The 23,935-nt window shown below is 45.4% G+C and overlaps 1 protein-coding gene across 1 annotated transcript in view; it reads right to left on the bottom strand.

Moving 5' to 3' along the window:
* The window catches only part of LAPTM4B (lysosomal protein transmembrane 4 beta), a 130,825-nt gene that overhangs the window by 31,511 nt on the left and 75,379 nt on the right, over positions 1 to 23,935 (bottom strand). Inside the window, exons 2-4 of the mRNA XM_088442621.1 lie at positions 22,029 to 22,140; positions 18,143 to 18,216; positions 16,538 to 16,660 (exon numbers count right to left, since the gene is read on the bottom strand). Coding sequence (XP_088298747.1) covers positions 16,538 to 16,660; positions 18,143 to 18,216; positions 22,029 to 22,140 — 309 coding nt within the window. The remainder of the gene's footprint in view (positions 1 to 16,537; positions 16,661 to 18,142; positions 18,217 to 22,028; positions 22,141 to 23,935) is intronic.

Below are 23,935 nucleotides of genomic sequence, written 5' to 3' on the forward strand. Positions count from 1 at the left end.
ACAACATTATGGGACATGTTCTGTTTTATTACACTTATCTGAAGTAAATGCTTTCAGGCCTCAGCGGGCTCTGGACTATAGAGATAAAGTGGCACGGTTGGATCCGCACCTGTTGCCATACTACAGCAGAGGCATCCATTTTGTGTCCTGAAACTGAAACATTAACATGTCTATTAAATTCATTATAAACTCATCGTTTTCCTCAGCCATGATGTATAAAATGTATTATGCCTTTTTGAAGTCACTAATCCCTCGTGATTTAGAAAGTTGCAATGTTAGGATTGTTGTTTAAGACCATAAAATGACTGCTTCCATCATGTGTAGGCGAACAGGTGCACATTAATTTTACTCCACATTATCACAGAGGAAAAAAAGCTGGACTTTCTTTTAGCCATTGCTATCAACTAGTTTCCTTGTATTGGGAATTTTATATCAATATGACATTTTGCCCACATAATACCATGTTGTACCACAAAATACACATTGCGAGCGACACTATAAAATATCCATTGTTGGAATACCAGTGTTCAACCACTTAAAAATGATGTGCAGAATTCCAAAATTGATTATGCATCAGGAAAAGTTTGTGGAAGCATTTTATAAATTTAGCATTTTATATATATTTTGTACCGCAATAAAATATTCAGGAGCGTATATGGTTTAAAAATTTCAGCACAACTCCCAATGCGGTCCTGAAAATTATTAATTGCATTTGTCAAAGTTGGGGCGGTGGGATAAAGCTTCAGAAAAATCTCTGTACCGGTGAATGCCTAGAGCCAAAGAGATAACTATTGCTATCACCTTGCTTCCAGGTTCAGCATTGGCGTAAATACTGCGTATGTGCGTCCGTCTGCTGGTGCATGAATCAGTGGGGCCTAAAGGGGTGTAGTAGGTTCAAATCCGACAGCGGCAGCCCGGAAAGGGTGAAGATCCCGATCGTCCCTAAGGTAAGTATCGCTAACCTAATTCTACCCCCTAACCCTCCCTTAGGGGTGCCTAAAACTAACCTCCCCCCTAAGTGCCTAACCCTAATCCCCCCTCTAAGTTCCTAAACCTAACCCCCCCTTCCCTGCTGCCTAAACCTAAGTCCCCTGGGGGGTGCCTAACTCTAACCTCCCCTTCCCCCAGACTAAACCTAACCCTCCCAGGGGGGTGCCTAACTCTAAGTCCCCCCGGGAGCCCTAAACCTAAGCCTCCCGCGGCTGTCCGCGCCCGGTGCCTGGCTTATCTTCGATTGGTATGCCGGGCGTCGGTCTTCCGGCGTATGGTTAATGACAGGCGTCGAGTTTTTGATGCCTGTCATTAGTACCACGCCGGGATTAGAGAATCTGGAAGCCGGCGGTTGGCATTTACACCGTCGGCTTCCAAACTACATCCCCTACAGAGAAGGATCCGGAGGATGCCCCTCCAGTAAGCTTTGCAAAAAAGTAACCCAAAGGCTACTATGGTCTAACGCCATATACTGATTGGGTCCCGGGGCCAAGCTCAGGAAAGCTTTGCATTCTGGAGTTTGGTAAAATCAACCGCATTGTTGTCGGAAATGGAGAGTCCATTCAGATATCAGAGAAATATCTGCTATGGTCCTTCCTTGTTACATCTAAACAGGGGTGGGCAATAAGCAGCCCTCCAGCTGTTGTTGAACTACAAATCCCAGCATTTCTTGCAACAGTTTTAACATGGCCAAATAGCAAAACTGTTGCAGGGCATGCTGGGATGTGTAGCTCTACAACATCTCGGGGGGCCGCTTATGGATACTTAAATTTTGCCAGGATGTACTGAAAACGTATTCCTGCAAAAGATCTTTACTAAATATGCCCCTTAAAGAAAAAGAAAATCAGGCACAAAATTATTGTTACAAAAAGGGCCAAAACATGCAGCAATTATCAGCTCCTGACATCATGGCTGTTGTTTGTATGTGATGTGCTCTTTGCAGTTTTAAAACATAAATGGATACAATATATGTAGTCAGCAAGGCAGAGTAGTGGATCTTATTACCATGTTTTGTTATCTATGGGACAGATTCAGCTGTACGCTAATGCCGCCGCAACTGCAATCCCGTACTCAGTTAAAGTGCGACAATATGCAAATGCTAATATAAGCATTTTCCACGTGTAGGAGTGTGAGATGGACTATGTAAAATGTGAAACGCCCACTTTACTTATCTGTGCACTGTGCAGATCCGTCGTCTGGTCGGGCACTCTTCCTCCACCACCCAAACATCGGATAAACATCGACTGCTCGGGTAAATCCTTGGTCGCCCAGAATTAATTGTGTAACTTCCACAAAATATGGCCACTGTGCCTGCGGTACTGCGAGAGAGCACGCCCGTGACACTGCATTTACACGCCCACAACAGAGCCTGGTTTTGCGTTGAAGTATGGTTACCTCCCAATCTCCACCCAGATTTGCAAAACCTTCACCGTGGTCTTCTCATATCTTCGCAAATCAGTACGCAACTGCGTGCGCAATAAGGGATTCCAAGGATTTTCGTGCATGTGCAGAAGACCATTTGCGAAATCATCGGCATAGCGTACAACTCTAAATAAGGGCCAATACGCTAATCATAGCTATCCAATGGGTGATATGAAAATGTGGGTGCATTCTGCTATATACATGAGTATAACACATGCAGTGACTACTGGTGACAAACCACAGCTCAGCATAACTTTCAATGTATTTGCAAATCTTCAGTATTTTATGGATCAATGATGATTTTATAGATGATTTTCTTCTATCTTGTTGCCAATGATCATAAAACATTTGGAATGTGAAGGTGAACCATTAATTCATTAATTATAATGATCTAGGTACATGAACACCTACATAATACAAGAATAAAAAATGATTTAAAAGTATGGTGTATCATTCAAGCAACTGCAGGAAATTGTCAGCAGTGATAGATGTAGCACTTGGGATGCCCACCGTCTACTTCAGAAATCTACTCGGTCATTCAGTGATGTTCAGACAGAGTGTAGAACATACTGTTGTTTTATATTTTGTTCTATGCGCCCACAAGAAATTATGTCATAGTTTTGGCTTTTACTCAGAGACTGAGCCAAACAGACATTAAATGGTAGAGAACACAGGCCCTGATTCAGAGCCGGACGCTCTGAAAGAGTGCTCGCTCTGAATCAGTGCCCCTCCCTCTATTTTTTTTGAGCGGCCTCCTGGTGACCACCCACAGCTACAGCGAGCGGCCAAAAAGATGGTCGCGATGGTCAAGACCATTGCGACCATCGGGCTTGCGACGAGACCCTTGTGGTAGGGTCTCGTCTGCCGCAAGCCCTGGAGTGCTTTCGGCTCTATCAGAGCCAAAAGCACTCCCACTGACATCACTTGTCACTTGACGGTAGGCGTTCCCATGGGAACGCCTCCGTCTGGCCAGCCACGCCCCCGGCACGCACACCAAAGGGGGCGTGCTGTCACTCATCATCGACAGCACACCCCCTTTGTAGCGAGACCCATAGCGACGGCTTGCCCGTCGATATCCGGGTCTCGCGCATGTGCACGACGGAGCTGGATCCGTCGTGCGCATGCGCACTGCCCCAACATCGACCCGCTTGCGAGCGCTCAGCGCTCGCGAGCGGGTCTGAATTAGGCCCACAGTTCTGTATTAGTTTAGCATTAAAGCATGCCGGCTTGCTCTATGATATCATCTGGCATTTAGTTCATCCATCACATTGTTAATATAGAATAATGTGAAAATGCCTTATGGCAAAACAATAGACCAAAGGAAAATACACAACACTACTTATTATCAATTATTCCTATTATTATTCTACATATTTTCAGAATTTTGAGTTTATTGTCTAATGTTACTTATCACAATCACCTTTATTATTTACTTATTCATAAAAAAAAATTATATATATATATATATATATATATATACATATATCTATATATATAACAGGTAACATAACAAATCATCCTGATGATAAACAAAGGGAGTTATTTAGAAGGGGGGGGTTGCTTTTAAAAGCACTGCCCTTTTCAATTTCGGGCTTAAACACTCCAGGAAGCTATGGCTTTTACAAGCAGCGGCTTAGTAAATTAACCCTTAAAGTTTTATTTTTGGGGCAAAACTCCCTTTTCTATGCGGTTAGTGTAGTACATTTTTCATAATATTTGCCAATCTGACCTTGATGCTGTGCTCACTTTTTAAGCATTTAGATTGTAAGCTCTTACGAGCAGGGCCGTATTCCCTCATGCTTTTCTCTCCCTCACTTATATAATCATCTCCTCCCCACTGCCAATAACAGCAACCAAACCTTTGGGTTTGTCCGCACCGCCGCTCATTTGGGTATTATGGCTGTTGCTGCCGCAGTGTTTATAAACAGTTAAGTCTAGAAATAGGGGCTGTACAGGACCTCTGACGTCACAACCACGTGACCAGCGACAAAAGGGGGAAGGGCGAAGTTCAGAATGGGGGGGGGGTCAAAAGTGTCGCCTTGTGGGCTCGCTTCGCTCGGGCATGGTGGCTTGCTTCGCTTGCCACAGGTTTATATTCCTTCTCTATGCCCACGTGGATAGTAACAGTGGTAGCTGACGAGCCCTGCCGTGGTGGTCACGTGGTTGTGACGTCAAAGGTCCTTTCTTCAACTTGGAACTAGCAACAACCGTCTAAATTCACGGAGAGGACCCTGACGTCATCTGCTACTGTCCAACATCATTCCCTACCATCCATGTGGGCATAGAGGGGGAATATAACCTAGTGGTGAGCGATGAGAGCCTGCGAGGGGACAACTTCTTTAGATAAAAAAGGGATTATTGGAACAAATACAGCGCAAATTTAATATCGGCAGCTTCAAAACTCTACCCCGTCTTGCCCAAATACAAGCAAAATAAACATGTACAATTAAAATGCGGATAGTGTTCTTAAAACGCTCAATAACATAAATATACTCATAAAAAGTCCTTGTTTGCTTGTCACTTTCTTTAAGGCGTTTTTCCTCTTCCAACAGCATATGTTCATAAAATAGAAGAATAAACAAGAAAACACATCTGTGTCTGATTGTTTTCAAAATTCATATATGTTTTTTCATACACGCAAATTCTTTATGACATAGATAAATCCTTTCACTTTTAAAATCAAGGCCGTACCACACTCACATAAGGTCAGTGTAATGGAGATCTCAAAAAGGTATCTTTGGAACTTCTCAAAACACCGTGCGGATTTCAACATACAACCAGAAACAGGTATGAATGTACCCCACTCACATCAATTATAATAGGGAAAAATGTATAAAGGTATCTTTTCCAAATCAATTGAACACGCACCCAACTCACGTAATAAGTGCAAGGTGAAGCACATAAGGGTTTCTTTTATTCAAGAGGTCCTCAGTATTTATCCAATACAAACAAGAGCTAGTTTTTCAGTATTTAATAGTGTAAATACACAAATACAAAATAAAAACAGAAATTGTACACACTCGGGGGGGTCATTCAGACCCGTTCGCGTGCGCAGGACGCTCGCAAACGGGTCGATTTTGGCCCACTGCGCATGCGCACGACGGAGGGAGCTCCGTCGTGCGCATGCGCGAGACCCGGAGAGCGACGGGCTCTCCGTCGCTCCGGGTCTCGCACCAAAGGGGGCGTGCTGTCGATGTTGATTGACAGCACACCCCCTTTGGTGGGCGTGCCGGGGGCGTGGCTGCCAGACGGAGGCGTTCCCATGGGAACGCCTACCGTCTGAAGCCGGCCCCACTGACATCACTAGTGATGTCAGTGGGAGTGATTTTGGCTCTGATAGAGCCAAAATCACTCCTGGGCTTGCGGCAGCGAGACCCTACTGCAGGGTCTCCGTTGCAAGCCCGATGGTCGCGATGGTCTTGACCATCGCGACCATCATCATGGACGCTCGCATAAGCTGTGGGTGGTAACCCACAGCTATGCGAGTGTCCATGAGGACGCTCCTAAAACAGGTAGGAGGGCCCTGATTCAGAGCGAGCGCTCTGGTCAGAGTGTTCAGCTCTGAATCAGGCCCTCAGTCCAAAGTGAGGTAAAAGAATCACAAACTTCAGGTACAATTGTTATTAAAGATATATACTCAAAAAATGAACCATCCGGAACAGTCTCAAAATAATATATACCCAAAGTACCTTACTGGAAATGTGATATTTCACCACCCACAATGTCCTTTTGTGCTGTTGCAAAATGCCTCTCACTGTGAAAATACTCCTTGTGTGTTCAGGCCCCTGAGATGTACCACAAATCACAATGCAATACATAGTAATCAGCAAATGTAAAATGCCCTTTTATTATAACAATCATATAAGCAGCATACTGTACAGTCACTGTCAGCAGGAAATCCGCAGCTGACATTCTGAAAACACCGCAACCTAGGAAAGCCTGGGGATTCATTGTGCCAGACTACAAGGATGAAGAAACCACAAGCTATGAACCAGTTTAGATTTCAGTCTATAGTATTTCCTCTGTAACTTTGCAAACTAGGCAGTAATATCTATCCTACAATTATGTCCTTAATACATAAAACCAGGCCAGCACTCATTGGAAGAACCGCCAAGAGTATCACACAACAGCGACAGCATAAACCCTCTACACTGGAGTTATAAAATAACACCGGCCAGTTCATGCTGCAGATGTTTTGAGCTTTGGGAGGACAAGTGACCAGACAGAAGCAGCTGGTGAGAAAACCAGATTCACTGTAATCTATTGTTTCTTCTCCAATTCAACAAATAAATTGTACCCTTATGGAATTCTTCAGAAATACCCTGGAGGTGCTACCGTCAATTAAAGTATAAAGTGGGCCAACAAACATTACTCTGTACGGTCTGTCTCAATCACAAGCTGTGACTATTGGTGGTCATGTGACCAGACAATGTCAACTGAATACAAACTGTGATATATAACTACAGAGACCATTCTAGTTGGGCATCTTGAGACCAGAAAATATCCAGTGTAACTAACAAGCATAAAGTACATATGCCCAAAAACACATACAAATAATCAGGGGTGTAGGAATTAAAATATTCATGGGGGGCGCAAAAGGCCAAGGACAGTATAGGGCCTGGAGCCCCTTTTTCTCGCGTTTGGTATCTCAGTTGGTAAGTTACAACTGTCGTTAAAGGAGGCAACCATTGTCTACTGATCTGGCGACAATGAGACCACTGCTAACGTTTTACCCCGTCCGCAGGCCGCGATCATTTGCTCCCTCTGTTCCATTGTCGTATAACTTACAGAACAGTCAATGGGAAGTGCAGCTTCCAAGCCTCGTGTGTCTGCTTATGCTGACTGCAAATTGTGATAGCAAAATGAGTGGGGCCTCTAAGAAAGAAAACAAAAAGCGTTTGCAAGAAGAAAATGTACACAGAACAAACATGAAGAGAACTTTATTTTTGGTAAACAGAAACGACAACAGTTGGTGAGTCCAAATAAAGCTATTATCGCTTCATCCCCATTCGCTTTTGTGTAAAAGTTAATGGGGGGCAAAACACAGTCTTTGCCCACCCAACAGAAATCATGGGGGGGAGGGTAACTGCCCCCTCTGTGCCCCCGGTTCCTACACCCCTGCAAATAATACTCTTCCAAGTTCACTAAAACTATTTTAACCCTTAGTTAAAAATACAACAATGGTGTAGTGTCTAAAGAAGAACCAAGCATCCATGTTCATCCGTGGTCTTGTTACACCAAATAACTGACTGGGTGTAGTGTGATAAGTTGACATTCAGAATGCCGACACCAGAATGTCAACAGGTTCTGAATGTCGACAGAATATCTGCATGGACTTTAGGATTATTATCAATATGTTAACAATCAAAAATGTCGACATGGTTCAAATGTCGACCTGCTGATAATGTTGAGATTTAACATGTCGACGCCAGAATTTCGACATACAGTTTTTTGCTTCTTTTAGCCTAACCCTAAACCTAGCCCTTAGCCCTAAATCTAACCATAAAAATAAGTAAAAAACTGTATGTCACCATACTGGTGATGACATGTTAAATGTCAACATTATAACCATGTTGACATTTCTTGTCAACCTAAAGTCCATGTCGACATTTTGACAGTGGACATTAAGAACCTGTCGATGTCCTGAATATCGACATTGTGACTGGATCCCAACTGACCCACTAATAAAGTAACCAAATATTATTCAAGTGCACAGTCTGGAACTTGACCCCTAGAGGAAGGGTGCCCTCCGGCAGTGGGACAACTGGGGATTTCCTCTTTACCCCTGTCGGCCAGATACAATATACTGTAACTACCAGGAGAAGAGAGACCGATTTAGTTGCACATTTTAAAAAAGCTAGAAAATATCCAATGTAACTAAAAAGTACAGTATACTATAAAGTAAATGTAAATGTTGTAGGCAAGGCTGCCCCAAAAACCCATACAAAAATACTCTACCAACTTCACTGAAACTATATTAACCCCTAGTTAAAATATAACAATGACTTCACACAAGCAGGTTTGAAGCACCTATGACTTGTGTGTGTATTGCTAACATGAAAGCTACTGAGACCTTTTTAAAACAATGACCTAAAAAACACCTTCTGAAATAAAATCATTGACTGATAGCGCTGCTTACATATTATGAGGACAGGCTCAGTATATGGACTCTGAATGCCTCTAATGATTGCCACTGAATCCTATGGAGCACAGAGCCTAATGGCTTCTTCTAACTTCTCCAGACGCTGGAGACCACAGGTTGTAGTACACAAAAGATGCTCAGCAGGAGATTGCTGATATTAATCAAATGTGGTTCTATTTGCTTTGAAACAAAGCTTTCCTCCTTCTCACTTACAGGTGCCTATACATTAAACATTCTTACTATTTCCTCCCCTCTATATTGTACAACAAGAAGCACAAAACTACCCGCTATCTTCATGAAACTACTCTACACTAACTTATACCCCTTTTCCACTGGCCAAAATACCCGGGTTTTTGCTGTGTCAACCCGTGTAGCGCCCCAGTGGAAAATGTCCTAGGAAAAAATCCTGGGTTGATTGACCCGGTATTTCTTCCCGGGTCTCGAGCTGGGTTTTACTGCTCAGTGTAAATGTGTAACCCGCGTCTTCCGAACCCGGGACCCATTTCCAGCATGGTGATTGTGTGTCATTCGGAAGCTGTCTGTGACAGCTGTCACCGCGGAGGGGGAGAGATTACAGTCTCCCTGTATGGTCCAAACCATTCCGAATTTCACCCCATCCCAGCTTCATACAGGGAGGCTGTAACCTGTCACTCCCCGATGTCAGCCTCCCGAATGACACCCCCCCTTCTCCGGGAAGTATCCCCTCCCCTGGTTGCCGGTCCGCTCCGGTCAAGGCGTTCAGGGGAGAGATGAAGTTTCCGGTGCTTGGTGATGACATCATCGCTAAGCGCCGGCACTGCACCCGGGTGTAGAGTGAACAGCATCGACCCGGGATATTCCCAAATAGGCATCCCAGTGGAAATTAGGTAAATCCAGGGTCTGACCCGGCTTGGAACCGTGTTCCAAATCCAGGGTCAGACACAGGATTTTTGGTGGAAAAGGGGTATTATATATTAGCTATGAAAATCACCTCCTTCCATCACTTCTATGCTACACACGGACAAGACCAGGGGCAAGATGTGCTAAACCTCTGAAAGAGATAAAACTGGAGAAGTTGCCCATAGCAACTAATCAGCTTGTGTCATTTTATAGACTGTACTAAACAAATCATAGCTAGCAGCTGACTGGTGCTATGGTAACTTCTCCACTTTTTCTCTTTGATACTGGATGTAGTCACCATCCCGTCGGTCGAGATGCAGGCGCTCAGAATCCCACCGCTGGGGGAGGGGAAGTTGAGAGTTAGGGTTAGGCTGTGGGAATGGTGGGTTAGGGGAAGGGTTAGGCTGTGGGAAAGGTGGGTTAGGGGGAGGGTTAGGGTTAGGCGTCGGGATTCTGACTGTCGGGATGCCGCTGTCGGTATTCTGACTGCCGGCATCCTAACCGCTGGGATCCCATACCCAACCCGTTTGATACATCTCCCCCCTAATCCCATTGCTGTCCTCCCATTCTTCTTTGGTTTATGGGATACCAAAAACCAAACTGCAGAATGGCAGATCTTCTGGTTCTGGAAGTAGTAACCCTAACACTTAAAAAAATAATGACAAGGATGAATCAGCACATATCTATTTGTCTACCTTCTCTTATCATAGAAAGTCTAATGTAAGCTATATATCAGAGCTTTCCAAAGTAAGACTTACGTCTATTTGATCCGACAACACAATGCATAGATTTACTGAGAATTTGTTTTGTAATACTTATAGGCAATAAACTACCCTCTGAGACACAGGGCCTGACTCAGCGTGCGCTGCTGATCCCAGAGTACGGATTATCGGGAATCTGTGCATGTGCAGAAAAGGTCTGCGATCCCTCACGCAGTCCAGCAGAAGACTGTTAGTGATTGTGACTCTGCTGCAGGGCTTGACAAATCCCGGGGGCCAGGTCGCCATGGCTACCAGATTTTGCTGCCTGGCTACTAGATTTTGCAGTGAGGGAGGAAGCAGATCCTCATCAGCTCCGGCGGAGATTCGTGCCTATAGTATTGCGGTGTTCATATCATGTACAGGAGTGCATGTGCTGAGTGTCGCCTGCGGTGACTGCTGTGCCTCTGTCCGTCCCGGCCTGCACTGACGACTCATCTCCATCCTGGCCTGCTCTCCCTGCTGTCTGTCCCAGTCTACGCTGATCTGCCTGTACGTCCCGGCTGTCTACTGTCTCCTATCTCCGGCTGCATAAAGCTCTCCGGTAGTAGGGTCTATGCATTGCCAGGGATTGCGGAGCGGCTTCAGAGGGATAGTGGTGTGACCATGAGGGAAGGGGGGTTTTGTTGTACTTTCTGGCACCATTGTTTTATGTGAAATGTGGTCCGTTATTACTGGAGGGTGGAGAGCAGGGGAGCTGTGCAGAGCAGTGAGGAGGCCTCCATTTTACTGTATCCATTCAACTATGACCATTTTGTGGACTAGTATACTGGGCTCCTCACTCAGTCCTGTAATTTTTTTTTTGGTGGGCGGTGGTCTTGCTCCTACAATTTAATCCTGGCTCCTAGATTTTAGAAAATTTGTCAAGCCCTGCTCTGCAGCCATATCTGGGCTGAAAGGGGGCAGCGACGGCTTCCGTTTCCCAAAACGGAGGCATGTCACCACTGTTGTGGGGGAGTAACGAGGCCAGGAACTCTGTTGGCTGACGGAGATTTCCTAGCCTCTTTTGTGCATCTGCGACGGCCGGCTTGCATGACCCCATGGGTCACCTAGCCGGCTGATGGACACACAGATGATCAGATGCTGCGTCCTAGGACGCCTCCTGCTGCATTACCAAATTAATGCTATCACAGCTACTACCATGTTAGCAGCGTCCTCTGCTGAATCAGGCCCATTGTTCGGTGTCTATGAAGAACCCTATCCTGATACCAACAATACCAGTCAAGATATTGTCTCGGCATTTAAATAACTATTGGAAAAAGGGAATCGGTATGTAATGCTGCCGGATGTATTACCGGCGGACTAAATACCGACGCTGGAAGCCCGAACCGTCAGGATTAGCTGGTAAGTACCCTAACCCTCCCCTCTCCCCCCCTAACCCTTAGTGGTGCCTAACCCTAACCTTCCCCCGGTGGTGCCTAACCCTAACCTCCCGCCAGTAGAGTCTAACCCTCACTTCCCCTAGCCTAACCCAAACCCTCCCCGGGGGGTGCCTGACCCTAAGTCCGTCCCGGGGGTGAATAAAACTAACCCTTCCCCCGCGGCTAACAGCTAACAGTCTCCGCTTACCTTCGTTCGGGATGCCGGGCGGCGGGATTTCGGCATCTGGCTAAACATAGGCGTCAATATTTATACGCCTATCTTTAGTACAGAGTCGGGCTTCCAGCGGCGGGAATCCGACGTTCGGCATTCCGGACACCGGTAAATTAACTGATCCCGGAAAAAGTGCCTACTATGTTATAAGTGATATGTTAGGTGAAATGGAATGGGTATGTAATGCCGGTTGTCGGGATGCCTCATGTCAAAATACCGACAGCGGCATCCTGATGGTTGGTATCCCGTCAAGTATACTTACCCTCCCCCCTTCTCCCCCTAACCCTCTCTTTTTGTAGTCTAACCCTCCCCCGTTAGTGCCTAAAAATAAGTCTCCCCCCTTCGTGCCTAAACCTAACCCTCCCCTCCTAGTGCCTAACCCTACCCCCCCAATCCTAACGCTAACCCCACCATGCTACCTAAACCTAACCCTCTCCCCCCCCCCGCGGCTAACACTAAGGGAACCCTGGACTTCGTGGAGACCGGTCTCATAACTACATCCCGTTGAAATATGCAACAAGAACTTTATTCGGCTAAATTCTCAATTCACTTATTCCCAATGACACTGTCCCATCTTCATTTGTTCTTTACTGATATCCATTTGTCACTTATCTGCATAAATAGTTGCCTCCTACATGTTTTACAATAGGGGGGTCACAGTGTTCATACTAGAATGCTGCACTTGTCACAACCCTGCCTAGGGTGTTGCTCTCTGCTCTGGTGCTTCTAGCACACTCTAGGCAGGAAAGAGGAACTGCACAGGTTGTGATATGAACACTAGGGTCACTCTTATAATGTTTTTTTTTTACTTTCATGGTAAAGAGAGCCCTAAAATTGAAATTTTGACCTGTGAACCCTACAGATAAAAATAATTGGATTCGGCATTATATACTTATACACAGTAAGGAAATTGCTGTGACATCGCTGGCCCCGCCCCTGTATGAATTAACCAATCCACACTGTGCATTTCCGCAAAGTAAGGCTTCCTAGCAGTCAGTCACTGTCTACTTGTACTATAAAAGTGCCAACTGTCTTGTGTGTCTTTACTTCCCCGTTAATAATTATCTTGTTGAAAAAAAAATAAAGAAAAATTATACCTATTTTATTGTTTCAGGAATTATAGCTGGGGAAGCTATAAACACCAGCCAGCAAATGTAACTACACCGGTTACCCACTGATAATTCTTGCGTGTAGCCATATCCAGACGGAGTACAAGGGAACCGAGCAATTCAGATATTAAATGCTCTGTTTGGCAACATACCCAAAGCCTATCCAGCAGAATTTATGACAACCAAACCCTACAGGAAGAGGGGAATACTGGCAGAAATCCATGTGTTAATGAATTAAACAAAAAAAACCTCATTACATAAACAGCAATAAAATCAGATTCTTGTAGCTCTGTATTACTGGCAAAACTCTCTCATTTGTCATGGTCATTGAGACAGAGCTCCGTGTTTGTATCCTGCACGTCGTGTCATGGAGACATGTTTCAAGGTTAAGTGATTGTCTAAATATTGGTACATCTGACCACATAATACTCGGTCTTAGAGGTCACCAGAGCTGGAATGTCTGTGATTCATGGCTTCAAATAAATTGAACTTAAATTATCATGACTTACACTGAGTAGAACAATCGCACAGCAATTTCTTTTGCTCAAAGTCTATTCTTGTGTTCTGTTTGTACTTCCCAATAGAGATCAATTACGTATTTAAAGGAGCAGACAGTTCCTGTTCCCTCCCTGATCTACCTGCTCTCCAGCCTTGACCAGTGATGATGTCATCACAGGGAATGTGTCCTACACAACAGCACCGGGCTGGCACATATGCTACACGGTAAGATGGATCCACAAGTTATTTACACCAAATTCTGGGCGAGATGCAGGAAGGAGAGAAATGCGGTCAAACCCCCAAAATGTTGGTTTGACCGCATTTCTCATATGCACCAAGTCCCGGAGTGTTGCTGTGGGTAAATCCATCTTTCTGATGGGCTTCTCTCCGCAGAGTGGTGATAGAGGGATCCGATCTCTCCAAGCACCCCCCGCGGCGCGTGTGTCCTTCTGCGCATGTGCAGAAGGACGACAGGGGCTTCTGGGTCATAGACCCGGAAGTCCCTCCATCGCAAAGGGCCGCTCTTACCGACAGAGCGGTCCTTTGCTGTGTTCATCACGCATACCGGCGCTACCAACACTGGCATACATGCGAAGACCAGCGGAATGCATTGCATCCCGAATGCGATGTGTCATGCATCCCGCCCCTTGCCCCTACCATCTGCATGCCACAGCAGGAGTCAGACCAGGCAATGTTTTTCCAATCTCCAACTATCCCGTTCTGGTGAGCCTGTGTCCACTGAAACCTCAGTTTCCTATTCTGAGTTGACAGGAGTGGAACCTAGTGTGGTCTTCTGCTATTGTAGTCCATCCACTTCAAGGTTCAATGTGCTGTGCATTAAGAGATGCCCTTCTGAGTACCACCATTGTAGTTATTTTAGTAACTGTTACGTTCCTGTAAGCTTGAACTAGTCTGATCATTCTCCTCTAACCTCGCAAGCGGGCCGAAGGCTGGGCAGTGCGCGAGCCCGGGAGCGAGTGAGAACTTCACTCGCTTGGGGCTCGCAGCAAAACGGGGCGGCTGTCGATGTTTATCGACAGATCGCCCCGTTTTGTAGGTGGGACGGGGGGGTGGCTGCACAAACGGAGGCGTTCCTGAAGGAATGCCTGCCGTTTGTGGGTGGCCCTACTGACATCACATGCAGGGTTGGACTGGCCCATAGGGGTACAGGAGAATCCCCCGGTGGGCCCCACTGCCTGTGGGCCCATCCCCTCCTCTAGAGATCAGGTTCAGAACTGTGCACTTGAACTAAACATTATACATATGTTACATTATACTGCACAGGACTATGGTGTATTTTCTACAATGCATTGCTGGTATTAATCTGGTACATAATCATGCATGCACTAGCAGCATTCACTATATTATATATACATTTTTAAGGAGCCCAGTCCATGCACTTTCTAATGATTATCCAAGTCTCTGTGGAGGCTGGCCGAACCCCCTTTAGAGGCTGGTCACACCCCTAAATATGGGCCCCTATCACTTCATTCTCCCAGTGGGCCCTTCGTGTTCTAGTCCGACGCTGATCACATGTGATGTCACCCCGTTTTGGAGGCGGGCAGGGGGGGTGGCTGGACAAACGGAGGCTTTCCCGAGGGAACGCCTTCCGTTTGTGGGCGGCCCTACTGATGTCAGTAGGTGGACTTCCTGCTCTATTAGAGCAGGAAGTTCACTGGGGTTTGCGGTGGACGAGACCCTACCAAAAGGGTCTCGTCGCAAGCCCGATGGTCGCGATAATCGTGACCATCGCCAGGCCGCTCGCACAAGCTGTGGGTGGTCACCCACAGCTATGCGAGTGTCCTGGAGGCGGATTTTTTTTTTTTTAAATTCTGCCCTGATTCAGAGCGAGCGCTCGTAAATAGCGAGCGCCTCTGATTCAGGCCCTTTGCTCACAAAACTGCTGCTCACTGGAGTTTTTTTGTTTTGCGATCCGTTCTCTATAAACTTGTGTATGAAAATACCATGAGATCAACAGTTCTGAGATACTCAATCAACCCGGGCACCAACAATCATGTCATGGTCAAAGTCACGTAGATTGCATTTCTTCCCCACACGCTGGTGGTGTTCTGCACATGCACAGACGCAGACCCGGAAACATCGGAGATGTACGTTCATCATCGGATGACTGTACATCTCTGAAACAGACCCTTAGTCCTGAGTTTCTTTTCTTTTTACCAGATAAGCTATTCTAATTCTATAATGTACACATATTTTATTATGTTTACGTCCAGTACGAAGTAAATAGTGTGCACATATTATACTATTGGTGATCCTTCTTGTCATACTGAGAAGCCCACTGGAAATGTATGAAAACCCAGATGCTCACCAAAGAGACATGTACACAGTGCAGCTGCTATTGGTCTATAGTCACCTATATATGTGTGCACAATCAGTCAGCATTTGGCACCATTCTTCTAATCTACTATAGAAGTGTATATTATATATATAAAATATCTGTATTATGTTTGTAGGCTTTATATACTCTGCAGTATACACAACTGAGAATTGGTCAGATTACACAATGAGAATAGCATAGAGATACAGTAGTGGGAGTGATTCAGAGGTGGACCCTACTGCAGTAGCGGCCACTGTATCTTTATTCTAATACCGCGGCTATTCGGTTACCCACAGGCCATGCAGTGAATGCGCAGATGCGTGTACAAAGGCGCACTATCGGCGCAGCACTGGCCACACCATCGAACACTGCACCTGCACTATGGCAGACTGAACCTGGCCACCGGTGTCTGTACAACTGCGTCTTTAGATTCAGTCGCTGACACCGATATGCCCGCACCTGGTTGCCACCCCCAGGGTTACCGCCCAGAAACGCCCAACATAACTGCATGAGTTTGCCTGCAATATCAATCTCCGTCTCTGTGCGGTAACCATATGGACCCATGCGTTGTCCTTCTTGGACGCATGCGCAGACTGAAACCATTGCGCCCCCCGATATAATGTGCAAAGTAGCCATTCACAAGGAACTTTCATTAAGTATTTTATTTTTATTTCCAGACTGCACATCATAGAAGGCACATTGGGCCCTACAGTGGTAAAGAAAGGGAATTTGATGACAATCCTGAAGGCTGCAGCTCTAACTATACGCAACCAATAAAAACACACAAGGTTGTAATGTACATATTTACCAGTTGTCGCAGATATTCCTGTATTGTGTTGGGGTAGACGAGCACGCTGACTGCAACCAGGGAGTTCAGGGCGAAGTCAAATATTTGGTAGCAAAAAAATGGGATAATCCAGGCCGCATGTTGCTATAGGGAGGAAAGGAGAAAGCAATTAGAGGTACTATATGTAAAAAAGCCCATATATTGTACATTTTACTCAGAGTTTCTGCATTTACATTACTGTTCTGAGTATAACTTTGGCTCCCACCACAGAGTGACTATACACCATAGCCAATGAATGCCAACTAAAGACTGTAAAGCAGGAATAGGGAACCTTCAGATGTACAGCTGGGGCAAACTACAGTACATTTGCTGTGCTTAGCTCTAGGTGTACTGTAGTTGGAAAGTGAACCCTCTTTCAAAGGATGCGGCCCCGACCTTTATAGCTACAGATGTGTCCTCATACATCTAGTCTCAATACGCCATGCAGGGCAACGTGAGCGCCAGGTCCTGTGCTACTCCGCTAGCGTTGGGTGTCTTTTTATTTGACGAAAATGCATCAAGTGGCAATGCGATGCGACTAGGATGCACCAGCAGAGTGCGCTGATTAATCTGATGTGCGAGACTTGTATATCTGTGCACACCGGAGTCTGTATGAACCACAACGGAACTTGTAATGAAAAAAGCTGCAGCCGCTACATTGTAGCACTTCGTATACAAAGTCAGAGACTCAGTCACACACAGAAATACAAGTGTCGCATATCAAATGAATCAGCACAGTCTGCTGGTGCGTCCTATTTGCATCGCAAAAAAGACGCCCGGCGCTAGCAGAGTCTCACAAGCCTGGTGCAGCAAGAGGGGCTTTATAGCGCAACTGCAGCAAAGATGTATAAGGACACATCTGTATTGTCTGGTGTTCATCTGTCATCACCAGACAATTTGGAAAAATAACGTTATCCATAGATGTAGGAGGCTCCCGTCTCAATAAAAAGTTAGTTAACAAAAATAGTGTTCCCCTCATTTAATGCAGTAGGTTTTTTAATGTAAAAATTGGTTTTAATTATTGGTCTACCATACTACAGTACTCTTACACATTGTAAGCGTTTAAATCAAGATGGTGCAAATTAGCAAAAGTGCGGATTTTGCTATGTAAACTCTGTGTACAATCCGGGTTTTCTTGTATTTTGGAAAGGTGGCTTAATAAGAACAGCAGAATGTTTAATCGTGATGGTTGCATAAACATAATAGACTTATGGTACAGTCTTCTGAAAACAAACCCAAGCTATAATTTGTGTGGGTACTTCATAAAAAATACTGATATTGTATAAAACATGTGTGATACTGATATTGGGATGTGAGGAGCACAAAAGTTGACAAATGGGCCCAGCACAGGGATGAGAAAACCCCCAACTGCAAAGGGGTTAAAGCCTTAATAAAAAGTCATATAAAAGGTCAATCAAAATTACAGAACTACTGTATACCAAATGATCACGTAGAATACAACCTATGCAATTTACAAAGGTCAGTTACTTGAGAATCTAAGCAAATGCCCTCTCCGTCTGTCCTAAAATGAGCTCTGATAGCACTTAGGTGTCCCAAAGGCTGTATCATAAGTGTCCTATCACTTACCTTGTAGGCTCCATATGTGGCCATTGCACAGATTAGAATCATTAGCAGAGAGATAGAAGTAGCGATACACATATCTAGATAAAAAAATGAGATAAATAGATAAAACAAACAATATGTACATAACACATTTACAAATAAAATGTCATAAACAAGTCATTATAAAAGACAATAGGGAATATAATGCTTTGAAAACATTAAAGGGAATCAATGGTGAACATTTATCAATAATTATCAGCAACAGTCCCTAATTTTGTCCTTATTCCAATGTCCCTCTTTCCATACCGTCCCTTAAGTGTTCTATTGAAATGTGCAATTGAATGAATACCGTAGCTCCCAGTGATTAGACACTATAGACGGCTTATGTGTAGAATACAAGAACAAGAGTAATGTCAACCCAAACATGTTTTTAGTATTAAATTCCTCTTATTCATGCAGTAGCGCAGAGAGGGGGGTAGTGTGTACAAATTATCCAGTGTAGGGGCCCCCAGGAGTGCAGGGGAGGTGTAACTACACTCCGCAATGCTGTGACCACGCCCACCGGGTTCACCAAAGGTAGTATACGTACTGTGTAGCCACTCCCCCTCCTGTGACTAAGCCCCCCAGTGTATCCAGTGTAGGGGCCCCCATGAGTGCAGGGGAGGTGTAACTACACTCTGCAATGCTGTGACCACGCCCACCGGGTTCACCAAAGGTAGTATACGTACTGTGTAGCCACTCCCCCTCCTGTGACTAAGCCCCCCATTCTCAGCCTTCAATTACCAGAGCAGCAGAGGACCGATGCTAGGACTTTTGGCATTCAGCCCTTCTATTCTCCATTCTATCACAGCAGAGTTTATTATATGCTGGAAGCAGAGAAAGGAATTAAGGCCCTGATTCAGAGCCGGACGCTCTGAATCAGGGCGGCATTTTTTTTTTTGTGCCGGCCTCCTGGCCACTCGCTAAGCTGTGGGTGACCATCGGGCTTGCGACGAGACCCTTGTGGTAGGATCTCGTCCATCGCAAGCCCCCGTGGACTTACTGCTCTAATAGAGCAGGAAGTCCACCTACTGACATCAGTAGGGCCGCCCACAAACGGAAGGCGTTCCCTCGGGAAAGCCTCCGTTTGTCCAGCCACCCCCCCTGCCCGCCTCCAAAACGGGGTGAGCTGTCAATCACAATCGTCAGCCGCCCCGTTTTGGTGAGAGACACGTAGCGACGGAGCGCCCGTCGTTGGCCGGGTCTCGCACATGCGCACGCCGGAGGAGGCGCATGCGCAGGGGGTAAACATTGACCCGCTTGCGAGTGCATAGCGCTTGCGAGCAGGTCTGAATCAGCCCCTAAGTTCTATGGGAATGTTAAAAAAAAAACATATTTCTTTTTCAACATGTGATGGCGGTGTGGTAAAATTATTTACTAGTTCTTGTAAATTAATATCACAAGCAGCTTTGCAATTCTGTGTGTGCAGATATGGTAATGCAGCAGGAGTCATCACGCCACCTGCTGCAATACTTATCTGAGCTGTGCTGTCCAACGCAGCATCGAACATCGGCCGGCTAAGGTGTCTCATGGAGCCGGCCGCCGCAGTTGAGAGGAAGAAGTCAGGAAATCTCCGTCAGCTGACGGAGATCCTGGTTTGTTCCCTCAACGGTGGAGACACGCCTCCGTTTCGGGGAATGGAGGGCATTGCCGCCCCCTCCCTGCCCACAAACGGCAGCAGACTATCAATTACTGCCAGTCTGCTGCCAGTCTCCGTGCAGGATCACAGACCCGTTCTCCACATGCTCAGAACGGGTCATACGTGCACTGCTGAATAAGGCTCTTAGTTTTATGTGCGCTCTGTCATATTTACATTTTCTATAATCCCCCTGTTTGGGCTTCCAGACATCTGAGAGAGGAGAACCAGAATAACAGTGCTATCCATAATTTTTTGAGCCCCCAAGAGTTAGTTTTATTATCACATATGTAAATATAATTTTATTCACCATGTTTCCATATTAGAAGGAGAATAAATTGAGTCAACTGCTTTCCTCGCAGCTGTTCTGTAAGGAAATATAGAATAATTCGGGGCCTATTTGTCAATTAATATTTGCGGGAGATCCTCACCCCCCCAGAAAACACCAGGGAATTTATCATGAGGGACCAGAGCTGATATCCCCTCACTGATTCATGCACTGTTTACAGGGGGAGGAATATGCAGTACAGGCAGGAATGTGAGGTACAGGCAGGAATGTGCAGGTGGGGATGTGAGGTACAGGCAGGAATGTGCAGGTGGGGATGTGAGGTACAGGCGGGAATGTACAGTACAGGCGGGAATGTGAGGTACAGGCGGGAATGTGCAGTACAGGCAGGAATGTGCAGGTGGGGATGTGAGGTACAGGCGGGAATGTACAGTACAGGCGGGAATGTGAGGTACAAGCGGGAATGTGCAGTACAGGCAGGAATGTGCAGTGCAGGCGGGAATGTGAGGTACAAGCGGGAATGTGCAGTACAGGCAGGAATGTGCAGGTGGGGATGTGAGGTACAGGTGGGAATGTGCAGTACAGGCAGGAATGTGCAGGTGGGGATGTGAGGTACAGGCGGGAATGTGCAGTACAGGCAGGAATGTGCAGTGCAGGCGGAAATGTGAGGTACAGGCGGGAATGTGCAGTACAGGCGGGAATGTGCAGATGGGAATGTGCAGTACAGATGGGAATGTGAGGTACAGGCGGGAATGTGAGGTACAGGCGGAAATGTGAGGTACGGGCGGGAATGTGCAGTACAGGCGGGAATGTGCAGATGGGAATGTGCAGTACAGATGGGAATGTGAGGTACAGGCGGGAATGTGAGGTACAGGCGGAAATGTGAGGTACGGGCGGGAATGTGCAGTACAGGCGGGAATGTGCAGATGGGAATGTGAGGTACAGGCGGGAATGTGCAGTACAGGCAGGAATGTGCAGTGCAGGCGGGAATGTGCAGTGCAGGCGGGATAGTGTAAGCTATTATCCTACTTCTAGTTCTTTGCCGGGATGGGCTCTTAGCGAAGCCCATGTCCCGGCAAGAGCATAATGGTCAATTTGCGTGAAAATATTCATTTTCTCAATGCAAATTTAGGCTAAATATATTTATCACAGCCGCATTAAAAATACGGGTTGTGATAAATACTCCCCCTGTAAACAATGACAGAGCTATTGCCAGCGTGGGCACTGTATATAAGAGTGGCAGTAAGAATTCTCTATGTCCTCATAGACTAAGCAAGATCATGGCACAATATCACCCCATGAGGTGCGATCAGGGATTAATCAAGTGAAAAGAAATTCTCAGGCAGATCCCTTTATAGATTCTATTGTAAATAATCTTCTTGTCTTAATTCTCGCTGCGTTTGTTTGGACTTAAATTCCAGACGTGTCTACATTATTTTTATATCTGTAATTAGCTTCATTAAAGGGGGCCTGTCTCCTGTCTCATGCTTCACTACGGTAGTTACTTACTAGCAAATAGTAATACAGCTATCAAAATAGACACAATTTATGAACCGCCCAAAATCTTTACTGTACTGACTTTTTATTTATGCAGCCACACAGATCCTCGCGTTAGCCCGAAGGATACTCGCATTAGCGTAAGGTAGTAGTAAGTCAGACTACCGCACATCACACTGTTCACACAGCCCCATAGTGCTTGGGCTGTAGCTGCTTGCTTGCAATGGTTTCTCAGCCACCCATTTTATTTATTCTATTAATAAAAGCTGTGTCCTTATACCACCAATCTTGTCATGTTTTACTGTAGTTGGCTAGTGTCGGTTGGGAAGTTTTAAGGATGGTTTTATTATGCCTATTAGGAGCCATTACCACTAGATGACCAATGTAAGTGACCTTAATATTTGCTTCCACTGTCTGTCTGGACTGGGTGCACTTTTAATTTAAATACTTACTGGCATCATCCATGAAGTCAAATTCATTTCTCAGCTCATTGCTCGGAAGGTGGTACAGGTCTGGGTCAGCGAGGGCGCTCAGCAGGATGAGGAGGACCACTGAATTTATTATCTGGGAAGAAAGAGGTGAAACATCAGAGTGTGCCTTTGTGATATTCGCTTCAAGATATAAAGTATAGTCTTTGTCTATTGCAAAATGTGGAGCGTAATAAAGTGGATGGAGATAACGTACCACCCAATCAGCTCCTAACTGTTATTTTTCAAACACAGCCTGTAAACTGACAGTTAGTATCACTCTCCACTTTATCATTCTCCAAGGATTAGTGCATCTCCCCCATTATGAAGTTTTTTGAGTGTTGATGAGCACAAAAAGGGCCCTATTTACTATAGTCTGCATTTAAAATGCGGTTGTAGCGTGATATCTCCGACTAAGGGCCGAATTCAATTAGAGGCGAAAAGCTGCGATCGTCGAAAAGCTGCGATCTGCGAAAAGCACAATGGTTTTGCCTCATTTGCCTGTTTGGACGCAATGTTTTTGCCATGCGTGTCCCCTTTTTGCCCTGGTCAATTCCAAAACAGGTGAAACGCGTAGGGGAATGTAATGAAAAGCGAAACTAGCGAAAAGTACAGCATATTTTGGGGGAAATCATTCTGTACCCCATAAAAAGCCTAAGTGACCCTGAGAATGAATATAGAATAGTATTAATAGCCCTAATAAAAGTATTTAGTGATCTTATATTGTGTCAAAGGGCTGTAATATGCATAGTTGCATAAGTGTGGAAAAATTATATAAAGAAATGTTTTTTTGAGAAAAATAACTACCGTAGTTAAATTTGGGGTACATGTAAATGGGTACTAGTATATTTTGGTGTCTCAAAAGTGAAGATTTCAAAAATCAAAGAAATATACCTGCTGCAGCCTCCTACAATCCTAAAAACACCTGTCTCAACCTTATAGCCCCGAAAAAATACCAGGCCCCCTACTTTTTAAATTTTCACCCCAAAAATTACATGTCTTTTTTGGGGTGAATTGAGATAATTTTTTTATTTTTTTGCCTAATTAGTCATTAGGGGGGTGTCCAAATGGTTCTGAACTAAGAGCCTGATTCAGAGCCGGTCGATAGATGCGATCGCTCGCACGATGTGTATGCAAATTGCGTAGGCAGTGCTATCGCACAGCAATGCATTAGCACGCCCAGTATTTCTTAGAGAGCGATCACATAGTGTATGCAGACACCCACCCGTCTGTTTTAAGACGCCCACGTGTGCACGTCATGTCCTGGAAGTGTATGCAACCATCGGTACATCGGATGTGATTGCAGTGCTTGAGGTTGAGCATATCCTGCCACAAGCACTGCGAGCACTTCAGTGTAAAAACAAGCCAGGTGACGTGTACTATGATGCTGTCTTATTATTATGCACACCTCTAAAACGCTGTTGAGATGCTCAGGCACGCCTGCGATCGTACCTTCACTCCGCCGTTTGTAATGGCCAGCCCCTGTTACCACCTACAGACGGCTTCTCCTGTCACTCACTCTGCTGGGCTGTCTATGCGCACATTGCATACCATCGTCAGCAGCGAGAGTATGCATCTTAGCAAACGGGTCTGAATCAGGCCCTAAGTCCTCACATTTGTACCCCAAAATATGGATTTTGCACTTTTTTTCTTCTCCCTTTTGCTTGAGAAACTTTTTCGCCTGTTTTTGCCTAGGCGAAAACGTCCTGGAATTGAATACAGAGATACTTTGAAAACAGGTGAAAAGCGCAAATCGGCTAAAGTGGCTTTTCGCCTCTAATTGAATACGGCCCTAAATTCGCATTGCGATAAAACTCTGTCCCTTCGAATCCCCTCCGTACACTTCTCCCTGTATTTTTCGGAAAAAATACATGGAGACTGTGAGGTCTACT

The sequence above is a fragment of the Taudactylus pleione genome, unplaced genomic scaffold (genome assembly GCF_031769625.1).
Source record: "Taudactylus pleione unplaced genomic scaffold, aTauple2 ptg000314l, whole genome shotgun sequence".
NCBI lineage: Eukaryota > Metazoa > Chordata > Amphibia > Anura > Myobatrachidae > Taudactylus > Taudactylus pleione.